At 37.0% G+C, this 20,109-nt stretch overlaps 1 protein-coding gene across 1 annotated transcript in view; it reads right to left on the bottom strand.

Moving 5' to 3' along the window:
- UNC80 (unc-80 homolog, NALCN channel complex subunit) overlaps nt 1-20,109 on the bottom strand; it is a 227,958-nt gene that overhangs the window by 53,819 nt on the left and 154,030 nt on the right. Inside the window, exons 38-47 of the mRNA XM_036755726.1 lie at nt 19,162-19,248; nt 16,183-16,366; nt 14,817-14,911; nt 12,198-12,287; nt 11,596-11,697; nt 9,036-9,216; nt 7,862-8,130; nt 6,383-6,517; nt 2,044-2,182; nt 399-495 (exon numbers count right to left, since the gene is read on the bottom strand). Coding sequence (XP_036611621.1) covers nt 399-495; nt 2,044-2,182; nt 6,383-6,517; nt 7,862-8,130; nt 9,036-9,216; nt 11,596-11,697; nt 12,198-12,287; nt 14,817-14,911; nt 16,183-16,366; nt 19,162-19,248 — 1,379 coding nt within the window. The remainder of the gene's footprint in view (nt 1-398; nt 496-2,043; nt 2,183-6,382; nt 6,518-7,861; nt 8,131-9,035; nt 9,217-11,595; nt 11,698-12,197; nt 12,288-14,816; nt 14,912-16,182; nt 16,367-19,161; nt 19,249-20,109) is intronic.

A 20,109-nucleotide genomic window follows, 5' to 3' on the forward strand; every position in this document is an offset into this window, starting at 1 on the left:
TATTAGTAATTTGTGTTATATGAAAGAACTTCACTCAGTCCCTTTAAATTATTCCAAATTTCAAATTAGGGGCATTTAGATGAATGAGGTATTACTAGAATCTCTGATAATTCACCTAATTGACATTAGGTTTTTAAAAAATATTTTCCTCAGTATATAGTACACCAGATATTGAGTCAGTAGAGTCTAAATGTGAGGGTTCCACTACCATGCTATCCAAAAGAATGACAATTTCTGTTATTCCCAAATGTAACCTTGACTTCTTCACTCCATTTGGTAAGCATCATGCCTCCTACATCATTTCTTCCCCGCTTCCCACATTTCCTCAGGTGACCTTAGCACCAGGCGCAAAACACAGAATGGACAATACCAGTGAAATAACAATTAACAGTTGTTACCTTCGGAATGATTCTGGAGCATAGGCCACCACAGTGACACAGAGCTTGATGGCTTCGCTAATAGAGAAAGTCAGATCCTCATTGCCATAGCAAAAATCTGAAGGGGCAAAAGTTGAAGGAACCCAGCTCAGTGAATTCTGCTGGTGATAATGAAGAGTTTGTTTTCCTAACAGAAGATTTATCTCAATAGTTGTGTTTGGATGCCGCATCCCTTTTAGATCTTAGTTCTTAAAAGAAAACACTCCTTCATTTCTTCACCCTACCAGTCTCACAATTCTCTAGATTAGGTGCTCCTTTATTTTTAATTATTTCTCTATGGATTAGAAAAGGGAGATGACACCGTTGGGCATTCTGCAAGTCTAAGGTCTGGTATTTCATTAGTGTAGGAAATTCCTGGTGTGGAAATTCCCTGAATCAATGCAAATTGGCAACTCATCCGTAACTTGTAATCTTAGACATGGGGAAATTAAGTGATTTTCCTATTGTCACATAAAATATGTGCTGCAGGCAAGTCTTGATTCCATGTCTTCCTGACTCCAAGATCAGCATTCTATTTACTATTCCAACCTACCTCTCTAAGTCTAAGGATGAGAAGAAAAGATGATTTGTCTTTTAATCATGTAAATAATTGCCTTCCTCTGAACCAGTTTTTTTTTAAAAATAATATTTTATTTTTCCCTAATTACATGTAAAGAAAAATTTTAACATTAATTTTTAAAAAAAATTTGAGTTCCAAATTTTCTCCCTTCTTCCCTCATCTTCCTCCTCCCTAAGACGGTAAGCAATTTGATATAGGCTATATATGTGCAATCATGTAAAACATATTTTCATATTAGTCGTTTTGTGAAAGAAGAGATAGACCAAAAGAGAAAAAACCCTGAAAATAAAGTGAAAAATAGTGGGTTTCAATATGCTTTCATACTCCATCAGTTCTTTCTCTGGGTCTGGATAGCATTTTTCATCAGGCGTCCTTTGGTATTGTTTTGGATCATGGTATTACTGAGAATAGCTAGGTCATTCACAGTTGATCATCATATAATATTGTTGTTACTGTGTACAATGTTCTTAAACCAGGAGCTCCTAACTCTTTTTGGTGTCATGGATCCCTTTGGTAATCTGGTAAAGCCTTTGGACCCCTTCTCAGATTAATATTGTTTAAAAGCGGAAAATACATTTGATTACACAGGAAACCAATTATGTCGAATGTGATCATCAAAATATTTTTAAAAAATAAGTTCATGAAACTGAAGTTAAGAACCCTCCCCTATATAAGATGGTACTGAACTTTGTGACCATAACAAAGACACATTTTATAGGGATATTCCCTCCAAGCAAACATTCAAAGATGGTTCAAAAGACAAAGAAGCAAAGTATTGTCCAATGTGATTTTTCTTTTCTATAGACTGCAGTGTTACTTAGTAATCCATATTGCATAGTTTATAGAGCAATTTTTCATGGCACAGGCTATATTAACTTTCTAGAGGTGGTACTTCATGGCACTCAAGAGAATACAGGAGAGGTGGAACGTCCCTATCCAATTCACATCATTGGCCTATATGTCTCATGCTGTCTTATTGCCCAACTCTAAATTTTAAAAAATCAGTGCTATGGGAAAAAATGAATTTTAAAGAGATTTGCTTTTTACCTAAAGATTTCAGAGGCTTTTCTGCTTTTACCAGTTCTAAGATGTCCAATATATCAGTGGTTTCTCCCTCCAGAGACTGCAGCAAGTCAAATAAGCATTGTGCTGACACACCTTTACTAGGCCCATTATTGGCAGCATCCTGTGTAAATGACAAAGTTTTTTTTTAATCAAAACCATGGATTTCCACTTTCATATTGAAGTCTCTGTTTGCACAGTATAGTCAAGATTCAAATGTCAAATGAAAAAAAAATTCAAAGCACACGTTTACTTACCCATTTTTATATGAAATAAAGCAGCAGGATGGTTTGGGAGCTATAGTCTTTCCTTTTATTTATTTCTCTTTTAAAAAACTTCTAGGTCATGTTTGGGAAACAGCACACTATTTTCAATGATTGCTACTAATCATTGCTTGCTGCCTAAAAAGACCATTTCAGCACCAATATTTTATTAATGGTGTTAGAAGGCTGTGGATCATAGAACACCAGAAGCTTGAACAAATCAAAATTATGTGTGACTCAGAGGATATATTGTGAGTCTAAGTCAACTGAAGCATTCTTTATCAACTTTGACTTTCACAAAAAATGTCAATAAAAGGCATTATCTAGGACATATAAGACTGGAAAAAAGAAACAGGCCCTTTCAGTGCAGTGAACATGAACAAAAGAGCCATACTGGAAATCTCCAAATTTAAAAAATTAGAACAAGGTCTCCAGCATGTTGCATGGATCTTGTATGAGCAGATTATTGCAAGACATGGCCAAGACCTACACAGAATAAGAAGGGGTAGGGAATGACAATCCACATGAAATTGCTTCTGCATTGAAGTGTTGAGGGACAGTGAATAGATCTCTCCTCATCCTCTCAGACACAGGGCTATCCCTTATAATGAAGAAAAAAACAAGAGAAAAAAGAAAAAGCAGCAGCTTGGCAAAACTAACTAGCACATTAACAAGATCCAACATTGTATAAAGTATTCCATACCTAGATCCCAACTCTACAAAGAAGGGAGATGGCCCATCCTTACATCTCTTCTTTGGGAAAAACTTGGTCATTATAAGCCATTATAATTTCACAGAATTCAGTCCTGATTTTTGTTGTTGTCCTTTCCATTCATATTATTATAATCATTGTGTATATTGTTTTCCTGGTTTTGTTTGCTTCTGTTCGCACCAGTTCATCATGTACATATTCCCATGTTTCTCTGTATTCTTCATATTCATAATTTCTTCAGCGTGGTCATAGTCCATTGCCATCATATGCCACAGCTTCATTAGGCATTTTCTAAGTGACAGAGATCTACCTTGTTTCCAATTATTTGCTACTATAAAAAAAGTCTCTCCCTTTCTCTTAAAGAAATCAGTTGAACACAAAACGGTGCCCAAATAGTTATTGCGAAAAAATGTAAATATACCTTCACAGGGGGACTTCATGGGAATAGGTTACCTTATCTCTCTGGTTCTAGGGAATGGTATGAAGAATACAAGAGAAAAAAAGGGATTTATATAATTGTAGAAAACTGAAACTTAATTCACAGAGAATAAATTTGTAGTAACTACTCTAGAATAATCCATCCTTCAATAATGCCTTCTATGTTAAAGAATGCCTGAATGAAGCCCCTGATTTGCAATTTGAAGGCTATGTAAAAATAAATCTACTAGCTGTTTCTTGACATTTTGATACAGCTGCAGTTTCATGTGGATTGTCATCCCCCAACTCCTTATTCTGTGCAGTTCTTGGCTATGTGTTGCAATAATCTGCTCATACAAGATCCATGCAACATTCTGGGGGTCTTGTTCTGATTCTTTTAAAGTCTTGAGTTTCTAGTATGGCACTCAGGTTACCCACATCTTCTTGAGCTCTTTGCATTGAAAAGGCCTGTTTTCCTTTTCCAGTCATATGCGTCCTAGATAATGCCTTTTATTGACTTTTTTGTGAAAGTCATAGTTGGTAACGAATGCTTCAATTGACTCAGACTCACAATGTGTCCTCTGAGTCACATATAATTTTGATTCATGCAAGCTTCCGATCCATGGCTGTGTAACACCATTAAGAAAATATTGGTGTTGAAAAGATCATTTTGGGCAGCAAGCAGTGATGAGTAGCAGTCACTGAAAGCAGTGTGCTGTTTCCCAAGCATGACCTAGTCTGATCTTTCTCCTAAATGCTGGGAATACTTTGTGGATATCTGTGGCACCTAAGATATTTTTGTTGTTGTTAAGTTGTTTTAGTTGTGTGTGACTATTCATGACCTCATTTTTAGAGTTTTCTTGGCAAAGATACTAGAGTGGTTTGCCATTTCTTTTTCCAATTCATTTTACAGATGAGGAAACTGAGGCAAATAGAGTTAAGTGACTTGCCCAGGACCACACATCTAGTAGTGTTTGAGGCCAAATTTGAACTCACATCTTCTTGGCCAGGCACTCTATCCACTGCCCCACCTAGCTGCTCCTCAGATCTGTATGATATATATTTCTATATGTATAAACATACATTTACATGTACTTATAAACACACATGCATATGTATGTATGTATCTGTGTATGCATGCACACATATATGTAGTGACAAATTTACCAGTCTACCTGTTCATCTAAATCTGGGAAATCTGGGCAATATGCATTTTTATATCTACTTTGTTTATACTTACAGGTAGTTAGAACAATCTCTTTTGCACTGTAGTCCATTACATTAAGGAGTTTTTTTAGTGTTTGGGGATTTAGTGAAGCCCCTACAATGTGATTTGTGAATAAAATCATCAGGAAAGTATAACCATTAAAAGAGAATCCTTTTATTCTTACTTGATGTAAGACAGTCTCCATGATATCAACCTTCAGCGAGTGTGTGTCTCCTCGTTTGATACCTCACTCAATGTCAATACCCAGAGGATCCTTGAACTAAGTTATCTCTTTGGTAATGTCCCTCACAGAGTCTTTTATAACTTTACGATGTTCATGACAGATCTTTGGTTTGAGGAGAGCTTTTGAAAATATTGATCTATTGATTATAATTTTGTGGAAACATAAACAATAAACACAGAGGGATTTTATATTTTTTATACCTTTGTCGGTTGTCCAGCCATAAAGTTGTGGTCTGCTATAGGAATTCATATACAAAGGCTGAGTATATGGCTCAGGTGATGCAGTGGATAGAGCCCTGGGCCTAAGGACAGGAAGACCTAAGTTCAAATCTGGACTCAGACACCTAGTAGCTGTTTGCCTCTGAGAAAGTCATTTAACCACTGTTTGCCTTACAGTGCACCTTGCAGGGTTGCAGCAAGGATCAAATGAGATAATCACTGTAAAACACTTAGCATAGTGCCTGGTACATAGTTAGCACTTCATAAATATTAGCTATTATTATTAATCTCATGCTTTCATCAAAGATTCCTCGATGCATGTGTGAACTTTCTCATAAGACTTTATAGGGATACAAGGAGATAGTTATTGATGTTTTCTTGGTTTTCTCCTTTTTGTTGGGGATGGGCGAGGCAGAAAGTACTGCTTTTCATTTTTTCCGTTCTTTAGGATCTTCCTCTCTTTGAGATATCTTTAAAACTGATCCCAGAGTTCCTTTAAAATTGTGTTTCAAGAACATATTTCTAATATGTATATTTGGTCATATTCAGCTGCTTTCCTCCCTCTTCTACAAGTGTCATTGCTTTACATAATTCATCAGGTACTGAGGAGGTACAAATCAAAGGTAGTGGCTCCACGATAATTTCTGAGGAGATAGATTGCTATGGAGAAATATTAGCAGATCTGTTCTACTTCTAATCTATTTGTTGACCTACTTCTGGTTTCATCTAGAAAAGGCTCTTGGGATGGTTTAGTTTTATAGAGTCTCATTCTAGGTTGCCTACAGACTCATTTTTTTTTCCTTAATAATTTTTTTGTTCTATGAGATACTACACATAGATTTCGTCACTGTCTATTGTGTTTTGCAGATAAACGGACTTTAAACCAACGATGCTCTTGAATGCTTTTCTCAGCTTGACAAAGAGTTTATGTGTTTGACGAAAAAGGCAGCTTCTCAACTCTTTCAACTTTTTTGTTGTGATGACTATTTCTTCAGTTAAGTTTCTTTAGAAATGTGGATAGTCAGAAATATCTTTTCTTTTTGACCAATTCCCTTTTCATAATAATCGATGGTTTGTTTAAGTTGGGTTGGAATCCCTGAAAAATATTCTTATATTTACAATGAGAAACTGCCCTTCTGCAACCTAACGGGGCACAGCAGAAGCCAGCCTAGGCTGTGGGATATGTTTGTCTGGATGAAACAGAAAGGAACTGCTCTATCGCTGTTGTTTCATAGATCAAAGAAAGGGAGAGACTCTACTCACAGGAAATTCTAGGAGAGGTGCCACACTAGCAAATAACTGTAGGACAAATGGCTTTCGATGAAGAATGTAGAATTGATGACAGGCAAATTCAATGGCTTGACGCAGCTGTGGGTTGCTTTCATAATCAGCATACACCTGAGTAAAATAAAAGGACAAAAATAATTGCTTGTAATAAGTTACAGTCTGTAGTATAGAGAACACTGGATTCAATGTCAGAAAAACCAGGGTTATGATCCCTATTCTGCCAATTGCTGATAGTGAGACTTTGCATTTAAGTACCTTAACCCTTCTGGTCTTATGAGGCAGCTAGTGGCCCAGTGGATAGGGCCCAGGACCTAGTGTCAGAAAGATCCGAGTTCAGATCTGACTGGAGACACCTGCCAGTTGTGTGACCCTGGGCAAGTCACTTAACCTCTGTTCACCTTAGTTTCCTTAACTGTGAAATGGGGATAATAATAGCACCTACCTTGCAGGACTATTGTGAGGATCAAATGAGATAATATTTGTAAAAAGTACTTAGCACAGGGCCTGCTATGAGTTGTTGTCCTGTCACTTTTCAGTCCTGTCTGACTTTTTGTGACCTCATTTGGGGTTTTCTTGGCAAAGATGTTAGAATGGTTTGCCATTTTGTTCTCCAGCTCATCTTACAAATGAGGAAACTGAGGCAAACAAAATCAAGCGACTTGCTCAGGGTCACAGAGCTAGTATCTGAGGCCAGATCTGAACTCAGGTCTTCCTGGTTCCAGGTCTGGCACTCTATACACTGTGCCACCTAGCTACCCTGGTACTTAGTGGCTGCTATATAAACGTTTAATACCTCCCTTATAAAATGGGAATAATAAATACTTTACTAACTACATACTTCAAGCCTAGCACTCTTATCCCACAATACCACCTAGCTGCCTAGAATTATAACAATTTATTATTAAAGATGGGAAACAAAAACACAGGGTAGAAGTTGTTCTATCAAGACAAAAGGGGAATACGTGCCTAAGGCTGGGGGAAATCCAATGAGGAAGACCCAGGAAGCCTTTCTTCATCCCACAACTACCAGTGCCCTCCCATTCAAACTACCATGAATCTAACTACTTTGTATTTATTTGTGTTTTTTCTTTGTTGCTATTTTGTTTTATTTATCTAGGGTCTCATATTCCCCTGCATCTCCGTTAGAATATAAGCACCTTGTGAACCGGGTTTGTTTCATTCTGTGTATTTTGCCAGGTCCTAAAATGCTGCCTGGCACATGCTAAACAGTAATAAATGCTTGCTGTTATCAGGAGAACTCTGTAAGGTACCTTATTATGCAGCAAAAGAACAAAGTTAAGCAATTTAAAGCCTTTAACAAAGTTCTTGCTTGAATATCAGATAAAGATATTTTCCTCAACTGAAGTGGGAAGGAGGAGAAGATTCAGATTCACCTGCAGCATGAAAGATATTTTCCTCAACTGAAGTGGGAAGGAGGAGAAGATTCAGACTCACCTGCAGCATAGTAGGGAGGATCCATTGGTATCCACTGAGAGAGAAAAGATGGTTGAAGTGCACAGCCGTGTTGATGACAGTGGCCGCATATTGCCTGAGCAAGGCACTGTCTTCTGGATGTAAGATCAGGGCTCCATTAAACACATTGAGAAAAAGCATGATTTCATCTCCCCAGGGAAATTCGCTAGGCATTCCCAGGAACATCTCCTCCAGAAGCTTAATCCATAGACTCTTCTGAAGAGTGTCAAGACCAAATAGTTCCTTCCCAGCTGTTGAGGGCAATAGAGACAGAATAATGTGCTAGCACAGTCAGCTCGAGAAGGCAATAACAACTGACCTTCAGCGGACTCTTCAGAAGTAGTGTGGCATAGTAGATAGGCAGCCAGGCAGCCAGCCTTGGAATTGGGAAGACCTGAGTTCAAATTCCACCTCTGACATATACTGCTTGCTCATGGCTGGGCAAGTCTCTTAACCTCTCACGGCCTCAGGTGATTCTCTAAGAGTACGAATTGCAGAACATTTGCCAGTCTCTTGGTACAGGGAGTTTTCTTACCATGGGTTTTAAACATCAACATCAATGAACAAATTCTATTTAAACTTACAAACTATTTTCCTCACATCATGTCCATGAAGTAGATAGTGCAAACATCTCCATTTTATAGATGAGGAAACTTAGGCACAGAGAGAAGTGAATTGATTTGCTGAAGCTATTTCTAATGTCTAGTTACTTAATGGTAGAGCCAAGATTCAAATTTGTATCACCTGAGTCCAAGGCTAGGGCTCCTTTTACCATCATGATCCCATTCAGGGTCTTGCTGAAGATACTGGAGTGGTCTGTCATTTCCTTTTCTAGATCATTTTCCAAATGAGGAAACTGAGGTAAACAAGGTTAAGTGCCTTGCTTAGGCTCACACAGCTAGTAAGTGTCTGAGGCCAGATTGGAACTCAGGAAGATGAGCCTTCCTGACTCCAGGCTGGCACTGTATCCACTGCACCACCTAGTTGCCCTTCTACTATACACACAGCTTTTCTCCTCTGCAGTATAACCTTATACATCATGCATTGCTGAACAGGCAATGAGCTTCCTGAGAGCCATGATAAAGCCCCCTGAAATCAAGGAGAGAGGGTGGGAAGCAGGAAAAAAGGAGGTTACAATGGCCTCCTCTGTCTGTACCTTGAGGATCACTGAAGAGTGAGAACTCAGCATCAATAGCACTTCGAGGGAAGGAAGGAAGGCGCAGAAGATCCTCCTGGAGCATTGAAACATGAGATTGCTTGTGGGCGATGGGGATTTTCTGGGTGAGGGATATGAGAAACAGGACTCGTCCTACTTCTTCAAGCTTCCGGGTAAACACCTACTCAGACAAATAACAGAAAAGCCAGAGGATCAGAGTTAAAAGCCCTGAAATGTAAAAAAAAATTTAAAAAAAGATCTTGGTGAAAACATTTTTTCTTATTGTACAGAGAGGTTAAAGAATATCTGTATTGACTCATTTCTTCTATTTCTCTAGCATAGAAGAGAGTTTCTTATATATTTCAAACTCCTATGGGGTACAACATTATACATTAAGATTATGGAATTCCAGCTTCCTTTTATATTTTGTCTCCTAGTAGTAGTAGCTTCTCAGGGGTAGGACTACCATTTTTTTTTCTAGTATTTGTATACCCAGTGCTTAGCACATGGCCTGGCATGTAGTATATGCTTAATGAATGCTTTTTTTAAAGAAAAAAACATGCCATCAAAATGGTATAATTTTGACATAGTGCCATTTTGGGTTACTTAAAGTTTTTTATTAATATTTTAAATAATATTGGGTGTCCCAACAGTTGGTGTGCAGCTTTAAGCTATTAAAGCTTTAGCTGGGATTAAACTTCAGGCTCCCTAATCCAAGTCCATTGCTCCTTCTCATCTCACCACCCTGCCTCTTTTTCTTTTTCACCTAGGTTGATCCATTGCATGGGACTGGCTTTTCTTGTTCAGAGCTATATGCATTCTGGCTTTAAGGAAAAATAAACTATGACAATCCAAATTTAGAAAACAGATAAATACGGTGTGAAGTTATTAAAACTATTTAAGCTATTAAAGTTTCAAATTATACTAAGACTCTTGGAAAACCCTGTATATCACTCTTCCCCCTAGAACCAACTTCTATAATAAAGTATGCAAAAAGAGGAGGAAAAAAATACAGTTCAACAAAATCAGCACATGAAACAAATGTGACAATTTGTAGATGTGCCACATTGGGTTAGGTTTAAAAAAAAGAGTTTTTTTTTTTTCCTGACAATATCTTATCTTGAGTACTCAGTCTTCTATCTATTTTCTTCTTATACAAACCCATACTTACATATACACATGTGTCTGGATGGTCTTTTATTTTCCCTTTTCAAAAATAGTAGACTATGTAAATTAATGGTGACTATGTTAGGGCAGAGGCTCATGATATCAAAGTCTCATTGAAATCCCCTTATAGCTGGCCTGTATTTAATGCTCTAGCTTGGATTCAACTAATTTGTTTTTTTATATGCATAGGATGACCAAAGTGATAAAAAAAAGTTTAAAAAATTTTGACTTCAGCTCTTATTAATGTAAATTTCAATGATATACTCGAGGTGTCACAACAAGGTAGTATTGATACTTAAATATCTGATTTTAATCATTTTATTAAAAAATAATTTTTGGTTTGCTGTTAGAGTTATCTTTTCAACTTATATTGACCCACTGCAGAGCAGTTAAGGGGCTATTAAAAAAATCACTGAAAACCAACCTCATTGGGCTGCTTTTGGTGCTTTCCAATTAGATTTATATATATTTATATATTTTTCAGTTAAAAAGAAATACCTCACATCACATACCAGGATAAGCTTCAAATGGATATCTGACTTAGATTTAAGAGGTCAAATCATAAAAAAATTAGAGAAATAAAGAAGTTACTTTTTGGATCTATGGATAGGGAAAGAGTTCATGACCAAAAAGGATTAAAGAAGTTAATACAAGATAAAATGGATAATTTTAATTACAAAAAATTGAAAAGTTTTTATACAAAGAAAACCAATGCAGCTAAATAAGATTAGAAAGGAAATAATTAAATGGGAAAATGATTTGCAGCACATTTCTCCGATCTCATTTCCAAGATATATAAGGAACTGATTCAAATTTACAAGAATTAAGGGGTCATTTACCAACTGCTAAATGGTGGAAGGAAACCAAGCAGTTTTCAGAGGAAGAAATACAAACTATCACTCATGTTCAGTCATTTTTTCAGTTGTGTCAGACTCTTTGTGACCCCATTTGGGGTTTTCTTGGAGGGGTTTGCCATTTCCTTCTCCAGCTCATTTGACAGATGAAGAAACTGAGACAAATAGGGTTAAGTGACTTGCCCAGGGTCACAAAACTAGTAAGTGTTTGAGGCCAGATTTGATCTCATGGATATGAATCCTTCTGACTCCAGGCCCAGCCACATGAAAAAATAATCTAAATTAGTAGTAGAGAAAGTCAAGTTAAAATAACTGAGTTTCTACCTCACAGCCATCATCCATATGTATGTATGTGTATATACACACATATATAGTGTGTGTATGTATATGTGTGTATATACATACACACACATATGTGTATGTGTGTGTATAGAAATACATACATATTTTTAAATGTTTTATAACTTCCTATAAAGGATCAAAATAGGTGACAAATTTTATGCTTAGAATATAGAAGAACACTGTAGCGTTGAGGAGACCTGTTTTTGAATGAGCTCTTGGCCTTTTTCCGGATGCATATGTACAAGGTTCAGCTGAGGTGATACGGACCTCCGGAAAGGATAAATGTCACGCACATAGGTCTGTAGTGGGAATATATAAAGAAAGAAAAAATAAAAGTTTCAAAAGGTTATTTTTTTCTATATTAAAGAGAAAGGGAAAGTGAAGGTCAGGCAAACAAAAAGCACATTTCTGTGTCTTCCTGTTACGTAGATTCTTCCTGTTCCAAATGAGCCAGAAAAACTCAGGTACCCTCCTGGAGTAAACTGGATTAGCTTTTCCAGGTCACTAGGGGAATATGTCAGGCACAGAAATACCCAAAGAGGTAGGTAATCCACTGAGTGATCATCTCCAAAAGAGGAGATTCACTTCGTTCATATGTTAGTCATTTCCCTGTGGCTTTCTCCCAGCCCACTAGTTGGAAGCATTTAAGTTTAATGGCTTAAGAAAGTGAAATAAGAATTTCACAGGAGATAAACTTATACAAGTTAAAATTTGGTCCATTAGATGAAGGTGAGTTACAAGGATGAGCTATGAGCAGCTTTAAACATTGTTCAAAATGACTCATAACAGCCGTCCATACCTTGTTATAGTGGATAAGGTTCCATCGTTTATCCATGAGAAAGTAGTGTGTTGATTGGGTTTCTGGTATGTTAAAAAACTCTAGACACTCCTAGAAAAAATATATTTTAGTCACTTATATACTTGTCCATATCCTGAGGAAAACTATGTAGGGTAACATGTCATTTATCCTATATGGTTGAGCAATGAGCTATTTCATGTAGATCAATTTTCCAGAAAACTGAGGCTTATCTCTTTAAGTTATAAATATTTAAAAAATATTTCTGTGGAAAGAAAGCCTGGCACATAATAGGTACTTAATGAATGACTTGGAATCTTTCCAAATCTTATGCTTCATTTCCCATCTCCATACTTTTGTACCATCTGTCCCCTAGGTCGGAAATGTTCTCCCCCTCACTTCAGCCTCTTAGAATCTCTGTCATCCTTTAAAACAGCTCAAATGACAGATTTTGTAGGATGCCTTTCTGAGTCCCTCTAATTGCTGGAGACTTCCAATGTAAAATTAACTTCCATTTATCGTGTATGTACCTAGTGATTGGCGTGTTGTTTCCCCCATGTAAGGTCCATGAGGGCAGGAACTATTTTTGCCTTTATTTGTATCCTCAGCTTAGCATTGCCTGGCACGTAGTAAGTGATTAATAAATGTTTGTTAATTGACTGATTAAACAGATAATTCTAAATATAATGAGTACATGAGAACATAATTAGAGAATTCAGCACCTTCACGATAAACATGGATGGTAACGGGATTTAATGTAGAGGCTAAAGAAGTGTCAAGCTGTCTCTACGTGGTTGTGTGCTCATTGCTTTTCTGTCTGCTTTTTATAGTTTCTGTCTCCTTCTATTGAATGCTATCACATTTTAGGACTCAGTGTTTCCTTGCTGTTTCTAAGCCAGTGTTGTGCTTTGTATACAGTTGTTTGGGTGAAGGACTGAAAGTGGTTTCATAATTCTCCAATGAAGTAAAATACATAAGCTTATTTTCCCCTTGGCCAAAAGGGTTATCTATAACTTGCTGTTTTTGAATTCTAATTTGTACTCTGGTTGAGGCTGCTTGCAAGCTGACATCTAGATAACAAAAGGGTTGTTGTACGTAGAGTTTAATCTTGGTTGAATTCAATTAAATTTGACAAAGATCTACTAGGTGGCTAGTCCACTATTCTAGGATACAAAGACACAACAAATCAATTACTGCTCTCAAGGATTTACACTCTTCTAGTGGGTATGACATGTAACCAGAATAGAATATACAGACTAAATTGAACTAGAAAGAGTCCTAGGACTAGGGTGATAAGATAAGGCTTCAAGGACAAAGGAGTACTTAAGCTGAGCCTAAAAAGAAGACACGTATTCTAAGAGGTAGATATGAGATGGTAGTGCATATTCTACACTAAAGGGAAGTAATAAGAAACACAACTAGAAAGGTAGGTTGGAGACACTGAATATTTTTGAGTGAGGGAGTGACATTGTCAGACCTATGACTTAGAAAGATTATTCTGGCAGTCATGCAGAGGATGGATTGAAGAGGAAAGAGGACTGAAGCAAGAAAGCCAATTAGATTTCTAAAAAATCAGAGTATAAATTATATAATTTCAGAAAAGATATAAAATTTCCTTTCCTTCTCCCAGTAATTTTTCCTTCCTTCCTTCTTTCCTTCCTACCTTTCTTCTTTCCTTCCTTCCTTCCTTCCTTCCTTCCTTCCTTCCTTCCTTCCTTCCTTCCTTCCTTCTTTCCTTTTTCTTTCTTCCTTTCTTCCTTATCTTCTTTCTTCTTCTTTCCTTCTCTCTTCTGTCTCTTTCTGTCTCTGGCTCTTTCCTGTCATATCATGGGCTCCAATGTGTCTTTTGTATCTAATGCATTTTTTTCCCTTGTGAGGTGAAATATAGGCTATCTCACATCCAATTCTCATGTGCTTTCTTGGGAGCTTATATGAAGGCTGCAGACCTATTTTATTTATATTTTGGGAAACCAAGATATAAACTATGCCATTAGTGTATTATAAAAGATTTTCCGGTAGTAACTTCAGGTCAGGGCAATGAGTCAATGAGAGAAAAGTGATCCATCGGTCCCCAGATCTGAATCCAATCTATGAGCTCAGAGTTACTATTATGTTGGAGAGTCTGGGTTAACTATCTATGACTATGTCTATGTCTATAGTAATTAGTGATCTGTGTACATGTTTCTCCTTAGTAGGATACAGATTCCTTGAGGATAGTACCTTTCATGTTTCTGTTTTTGTATTTCCTGTATATAGTACAAGGCCTCATATAAAGTGGTCACTTAAAAATATTTGTTGAATTCAATGAATTTAATCTGATGGGCTTAGTATAACCAAAGTGGTTATACCTTGGTTTCTGGATCCATTGTTGCCAGGCTGCTTTTATATCTAAGAGTGTGCACAGGTTCCAACATTCTAATTTAAAGTTAAATGTCAGCAAAAAGTCATATGCAAGGAAAAGCAATGAGCACAGAACATTACAGTGTTTTCTTCCTAAAGCAAATGAATTTAGAGATTTGTGTGAAGTAGCAAGGACACCATGGAATTCTAAGCTAGATTTTCACCGAGATGAGTAACCCACATAAAGAGGAAATTATACACTTGTCAATAAGTCATTTCCACCTTCAAAAGAGCTTCAAATTGTGTATCTTCATGTACAGGTAACTGGGTTGGGATATCACATTCGTTCTGCCCATGTACAACCAAAGTCTTGGTACCTAGGGAGAAGAAAGTTTTCATGTGCTGTCATTTCCATGACAGAAATGGGATATTTCTTCCATACAGGTACATAAGATCAACAAGAGAACTCTAGTCATTAATAGCAATCAGTTCTTGAGAAAAGCTATTTTAATTGTTGGTACTTACATTTCACTTTAAAGTCATTACTCCAGACAAACAACCTATCGTTTAGCACATATGGAACCCTGATTATAAAGAAACTGAAAAAAAAACCCAGACCTAAGCTCTTCTCACAACTAAGGACTTGAAACATAGTTCAAACTAGGTTTTTTCTCTCCTCCTTGGTTTATGAACTTATGCCCATGCACTTCCCTTTCTAACTGTCAATTTTTTCATATAATTGATATATTTTTGATATAATTTTGAGCTATGTTAAAAAGTAAATAGTGTTAATAGCTACAGATTACTTTGCAATAATACCAATTGATCCTTTTCATTGACAATTAATAGTCAGAATATAATTAGAATATTAGAAATGATGTTTTATTTTTCTACTCCAACTTATACAGGATCTCATAATCACTGTGTCAGTGTAAAAGACTTTGTAAAATTCTTCAGAAAAGTAAGTCATCCAAAATGTATTAAAAGTCTAGAGTTTAGGTCATTCTCCTCACTCTTTTCTAACTGTTCCTTTCTTCGTGATTATTAATCTTTACCTTTTTCATTGAGTAGTATGTAGGTTAGAAATCTGTGGGACCCCTGCCGTGGACATAATACTTTACTCCTTTTAGTGCCAAAATTCCAATCAGAAAGCCTTTCAAATTCAGCAGGTCTCCCTGTGATAGACTTTTTAAATGTTCAAAATCAGCAGGTCCTCAAGGACTGATTCACGTGGATCTTAGTTCTCATGTCTCCATTTTGATCTGGCAACTGCTGATTTTTTAAAGGCACTATTGTTATTCCCCCCGGATTGTATTAAACAAGAATTCTTTAATGCGCTGGATTCTAGGGGGATATGACTTGGATCATTTTTGCAGGAAAGGGGCTCTCTACAGTTTCCAATCTCAGGGTTGGTCAATCTGCAGTTTAAACAGAGTAGATATAATCTTAAAAAAAGAAAAAAATACACCTACAGTAATGCAACATGATATTTGTTTGCATGTTGTCTCCCCTATTCCATTGTAAGCTCCTTGGGGGCAGTCACTGTCTTTTGCCTCCTCTTTTCATATTCCCAGTGCTTAGCACAGTGCCTGGCACATAGTTGGTGTTTAATAAATATTGGTTGATCACTTGAGACTGACAGGCTTACCTGGCATGGAAGCTGTGACCAGGAGCTTTACTTCACACTGCTCCTTCTTCATTGTCTGTTTGAGGTCTTTGAAGAACAGACCTTCCACATACCCTACCACTTCCCAAAGGAAAGTCAGAGTGGCAGAAATGGCATCCATTCCCCATTCACAGGGCGTGCGCACAAAATACATGATTAATCCTACCTGGAAGGCATAAAATGCAAAGCATTTACATGATCATGATGGACCTTCTGTAACACATCAAATGATTTCACTGGTGTGGGTAGTGCTCCAACCCACACAAATTGTAGCCTTCTACAAATGATTGTAATTGTGGTTAAAAAAAGGAAAAAAAAAACCACAAGTCTCTGACCATCCAGGCCATGAGTCTCTGATTTTCCTCCCCTTTCTATTAATTATAATCTCACTGGTAAAAACAATACTAGGAAAACTAAAATCTTGTGGGTGAAAGTATATGCCCACGGACACTAGATCTGGTTAGCTGACTGACTTCAGATTATGTTAATATTTCTTCAGCCCTTCAAAATAAAACAACTCTCTTTGTATCCTTCAAACTCTTTGTTCTATGATTTCTTCGATTAGCAGATTTCACTATGGCACTCTAGTGAACTGGTAACTGGGAAAGTGATCTTAGAACTAACCAGTACTTGTCTAGAGAAAAATCATTCAGACAAGAGTAGAATTTCCTGTTTCCCTGTTACATCAAGGTTATTTTAGATGCTGCAGATAGATATTTTGTCTAGACACATATTTGCCTAGATGCGATCAGTGTAGTAAGTGTTCAATAAATTCTTGTTGAATTGATCTGCATTTCAGATTGTGTCTGCCTGTCCTTGGAATGGTTCTGACCGGTGGTGTCAAAGAGCGGCTCCTAATGTCTTCTTCTGTTCCTCCCTTACCTCTCCCCTCCCACAAGATCGGGAAGAAATGTGTCAATGTTGCTTATTTTTCCTTTCTCCATCCTTGCCATTTGTGCAGAGTAACTTATTTCTAAGTTTCTGTGATATAGTGCAAAAAACCTTGACTTTGGAATCAGAAGACATGGATTGAACTCCTGGTGCTCCCACTTGATAGCTCTGTAATACTGAGTAGGTCATTTAATTTCTTACTGCCTTTATTTCTTCATTTTCAAAATGGGAACAATAATGCTCGTACCACATCCACCACAGGTCGTTGTGAAGAACAAATGAGATTAGATCTATAAAGGAATGAGATTAGATACACAAACTGCTCCTTAGAGTTCACACAATATCAAGAAATCTAGAGCAGGGGGTCTGTGAGCTTAAAATATTTTGACACCTGTATTTCAATATAATTGGTTTCCTTTATAATTCTGTGTATTTTATTTTATGCATTTAAAAAACACTATTCTGAGGAGTCCAAAGGCTTCCTTCACTAGACCGCAAAAGGGGTCCATGACATAGAAGGTTTATGAACTTCTGGCCTAGAGGAAAATCCCCAGAATATTGAATGGATTGGTTATGACAAGGGTCATAGAGTCATTAAAGAGATCATGAGATCTTAGTGTTGTAGCTTTTAAACTGGAAAGGACCTCAGAGGCCATCTAGTCTAACCACTTAATTTTACAGATGAGAGGGAGGCCCAAAGGAGTTGGGAGTCAAATGACTTGACCAAGGCCATACAAGTAGTAGGAAGCACAAGCAGATTTTGAACCCAACTCCTCTAACTCCAGAATTAATACTTTTCATTGTGCCATGTTGACTCCCAAGGATAAAACCAAATGGATAGATTGAAACTTGCACTTTTGGAAGGAGTGGGAGTGCTCACACCTGTGAATGCCCAGATCACTGCAGGAGTATACAAATCTCAACATTTATTGTTATTGGCCTTTAATTTTCAGGCATCAGAGGGGAGAGTCCTATTGGTGTTATGCTTCTATTCTCCCTCAATGCTGGTTAAAAATGATGGGGAAAAAGGATATGGGGTACAGTTTCCTTTATTCCTCAATGTACACTAGGCTTGCCACTTGTCTCCCCTCCCATCAATTGCCTCCATTTCTTTCTATAGGTTTCATAGATTCATAAATTGTTAGAAGGAATCTTAGAGGTCATCTAGTCTAATGCCTTAATTTCATAGGAATGAAGAAACCAATCTTCCCAAGTTCATACAGCTACTAAAAGCAGAGTTGTTTTCAGTAGTGAGAACATAGCAGCCAGACAATGGAGGGGTGCCAGTGACAGTGGAAGGAAGGGATCTATAAAAATAACATTCATTTCACATAATCATCAAAATATCTCACATGTCAGTGGTGCTTAGAAGTTTTCAAAGTGTTTTTTTCTCACAGCAATAGATGGTGAAAATAATATCACCACTGTAATTATGAGGAATCTGTGATAGTGAAGTGACTCGCCCAAGGTCATGCCTGCACTATGGATTTGGTGTCCAACTCTCTCTGTCTCTCTGTATTAGTTACCTTTCCAGTCAAAATTACAAAAAGTTATCTTCAATTACTTTAGGTATTATTTTCATGTCATGAATTACAAAGTTGATTTGAGCACCCAATTCCTGCTGCTTGCCCCAAGTACCTATTATAAGGCTGGCTCTGTATCTACTAACTGTATTTCTTTTCGTCTTCGTTTATATATTTTTCATAAGTGTGATGCACCTTAACTGCTAAGTATACTCCTAACTCTCTGTAAAATACTGATAATCCCTCTACCAGTTTTTCCCTATCAGTGATTACCAGTAATCATCATTAGCTTTCTTATGACATGTTCTTTCCATTTACTAATACAAAAAATGAGTAGCAATGTGAATGACATTGTAAATTTCCATGATAATCTTTATTTTGAAAATCAATCCATGATTTTTCCCAAACAGAAAAAATCGTAGAAGCTGTAGTAAGCAAGTGTATTGATGCTGAATACTGAAAGAATATACATCTTTACTGGACCTAAATGCTGCTCCTTCCTAGTGGGAAATGGGCATCCACATACTACTTCACCAACAAAACTCACCAGGTAGTTAAACAGGATGTGTGATGTCTGAGCCGGAAAGTCTCCAATATTCAAAAGAAGTTTTCTCAACATATACATTAACTCATCCTGAAAGACAGAAAGTTGTTCAGATACTAACAAGTTTTAAGAGACTTGATTCTATAAAGAATTCAGTAGGAGTTTTTCCTTACTTTTTGCCACATTACAATTTTACTTTCAACTAATGAATCCTCAAAATAATAACTCACATTTGTATGGTGTGCTCTCACGAACATCTCTTGATATTGGTAGGGAAAATATAACACTCATTTTATAGGTGAATAAACTGATTTGTCCAAGACTACACAGCTAGTGGGTATCAGAAGTGAGTCCCCTGAATACAATGCTATATAGCACTACCTGTCATAGAGAGGTGCTTGATAATCATGAAATAATATTTAGACCTTCTACAGCATTGCTCTTTTTCTAGGAGCTAATTTTTCAGAGCACCCAACCACCAGAGGTAGGTAGATTATTTCATTTTAATACATAAAAGTTAACTGAGGCTATTTATGCTACAGAAAAATCAGACTAGAACAATAAAATATAGTCTGGTTAATTTACTGTCATAATTAGAAACAATACTTCTACTCATATGGGTTAAAAGGACTCAGGAAACCAGGCAGACTGAATTCGATCATCTTGGCTTCGTTTTTTTCATGGCCACACAGAAAGTCACACTCATAAAAGGTTAAATAAGGATACGAGCCCATGGGTTCACAGTGTTTTTCAGAAACCAGATGCAGTCATACAGGCACAATTACTGTAGCCCATCAATGGACAAACAGCTTCTTATCACTAACGTTGAATACCATTGCACAGGAAACTCTCTTTTATTGTTTACCTCAAGGGGTTGTTGTGAAGAAAATGCTTTGCAGACTTTTAAGTTTTTTTATTATTATCTTTGAATCCCCAAAGCACAGCAAGTGT

Source organism: Trichosurus vulpecula, chromosome 4 (genome assembly GCF_011100635.1).
Source record: "Trichosurus vulpecula isolate mTriVul1 chromosome 4, mTriVul1.pri, whole genome shotgun sequence".
Classification (NCBI taxonomy): Eukaryota; Metazoa; Chordata; class Mammalia; order Diprotodontia; family Phalangeridae; genus Trichosurus; species Trichosurus vulpecula.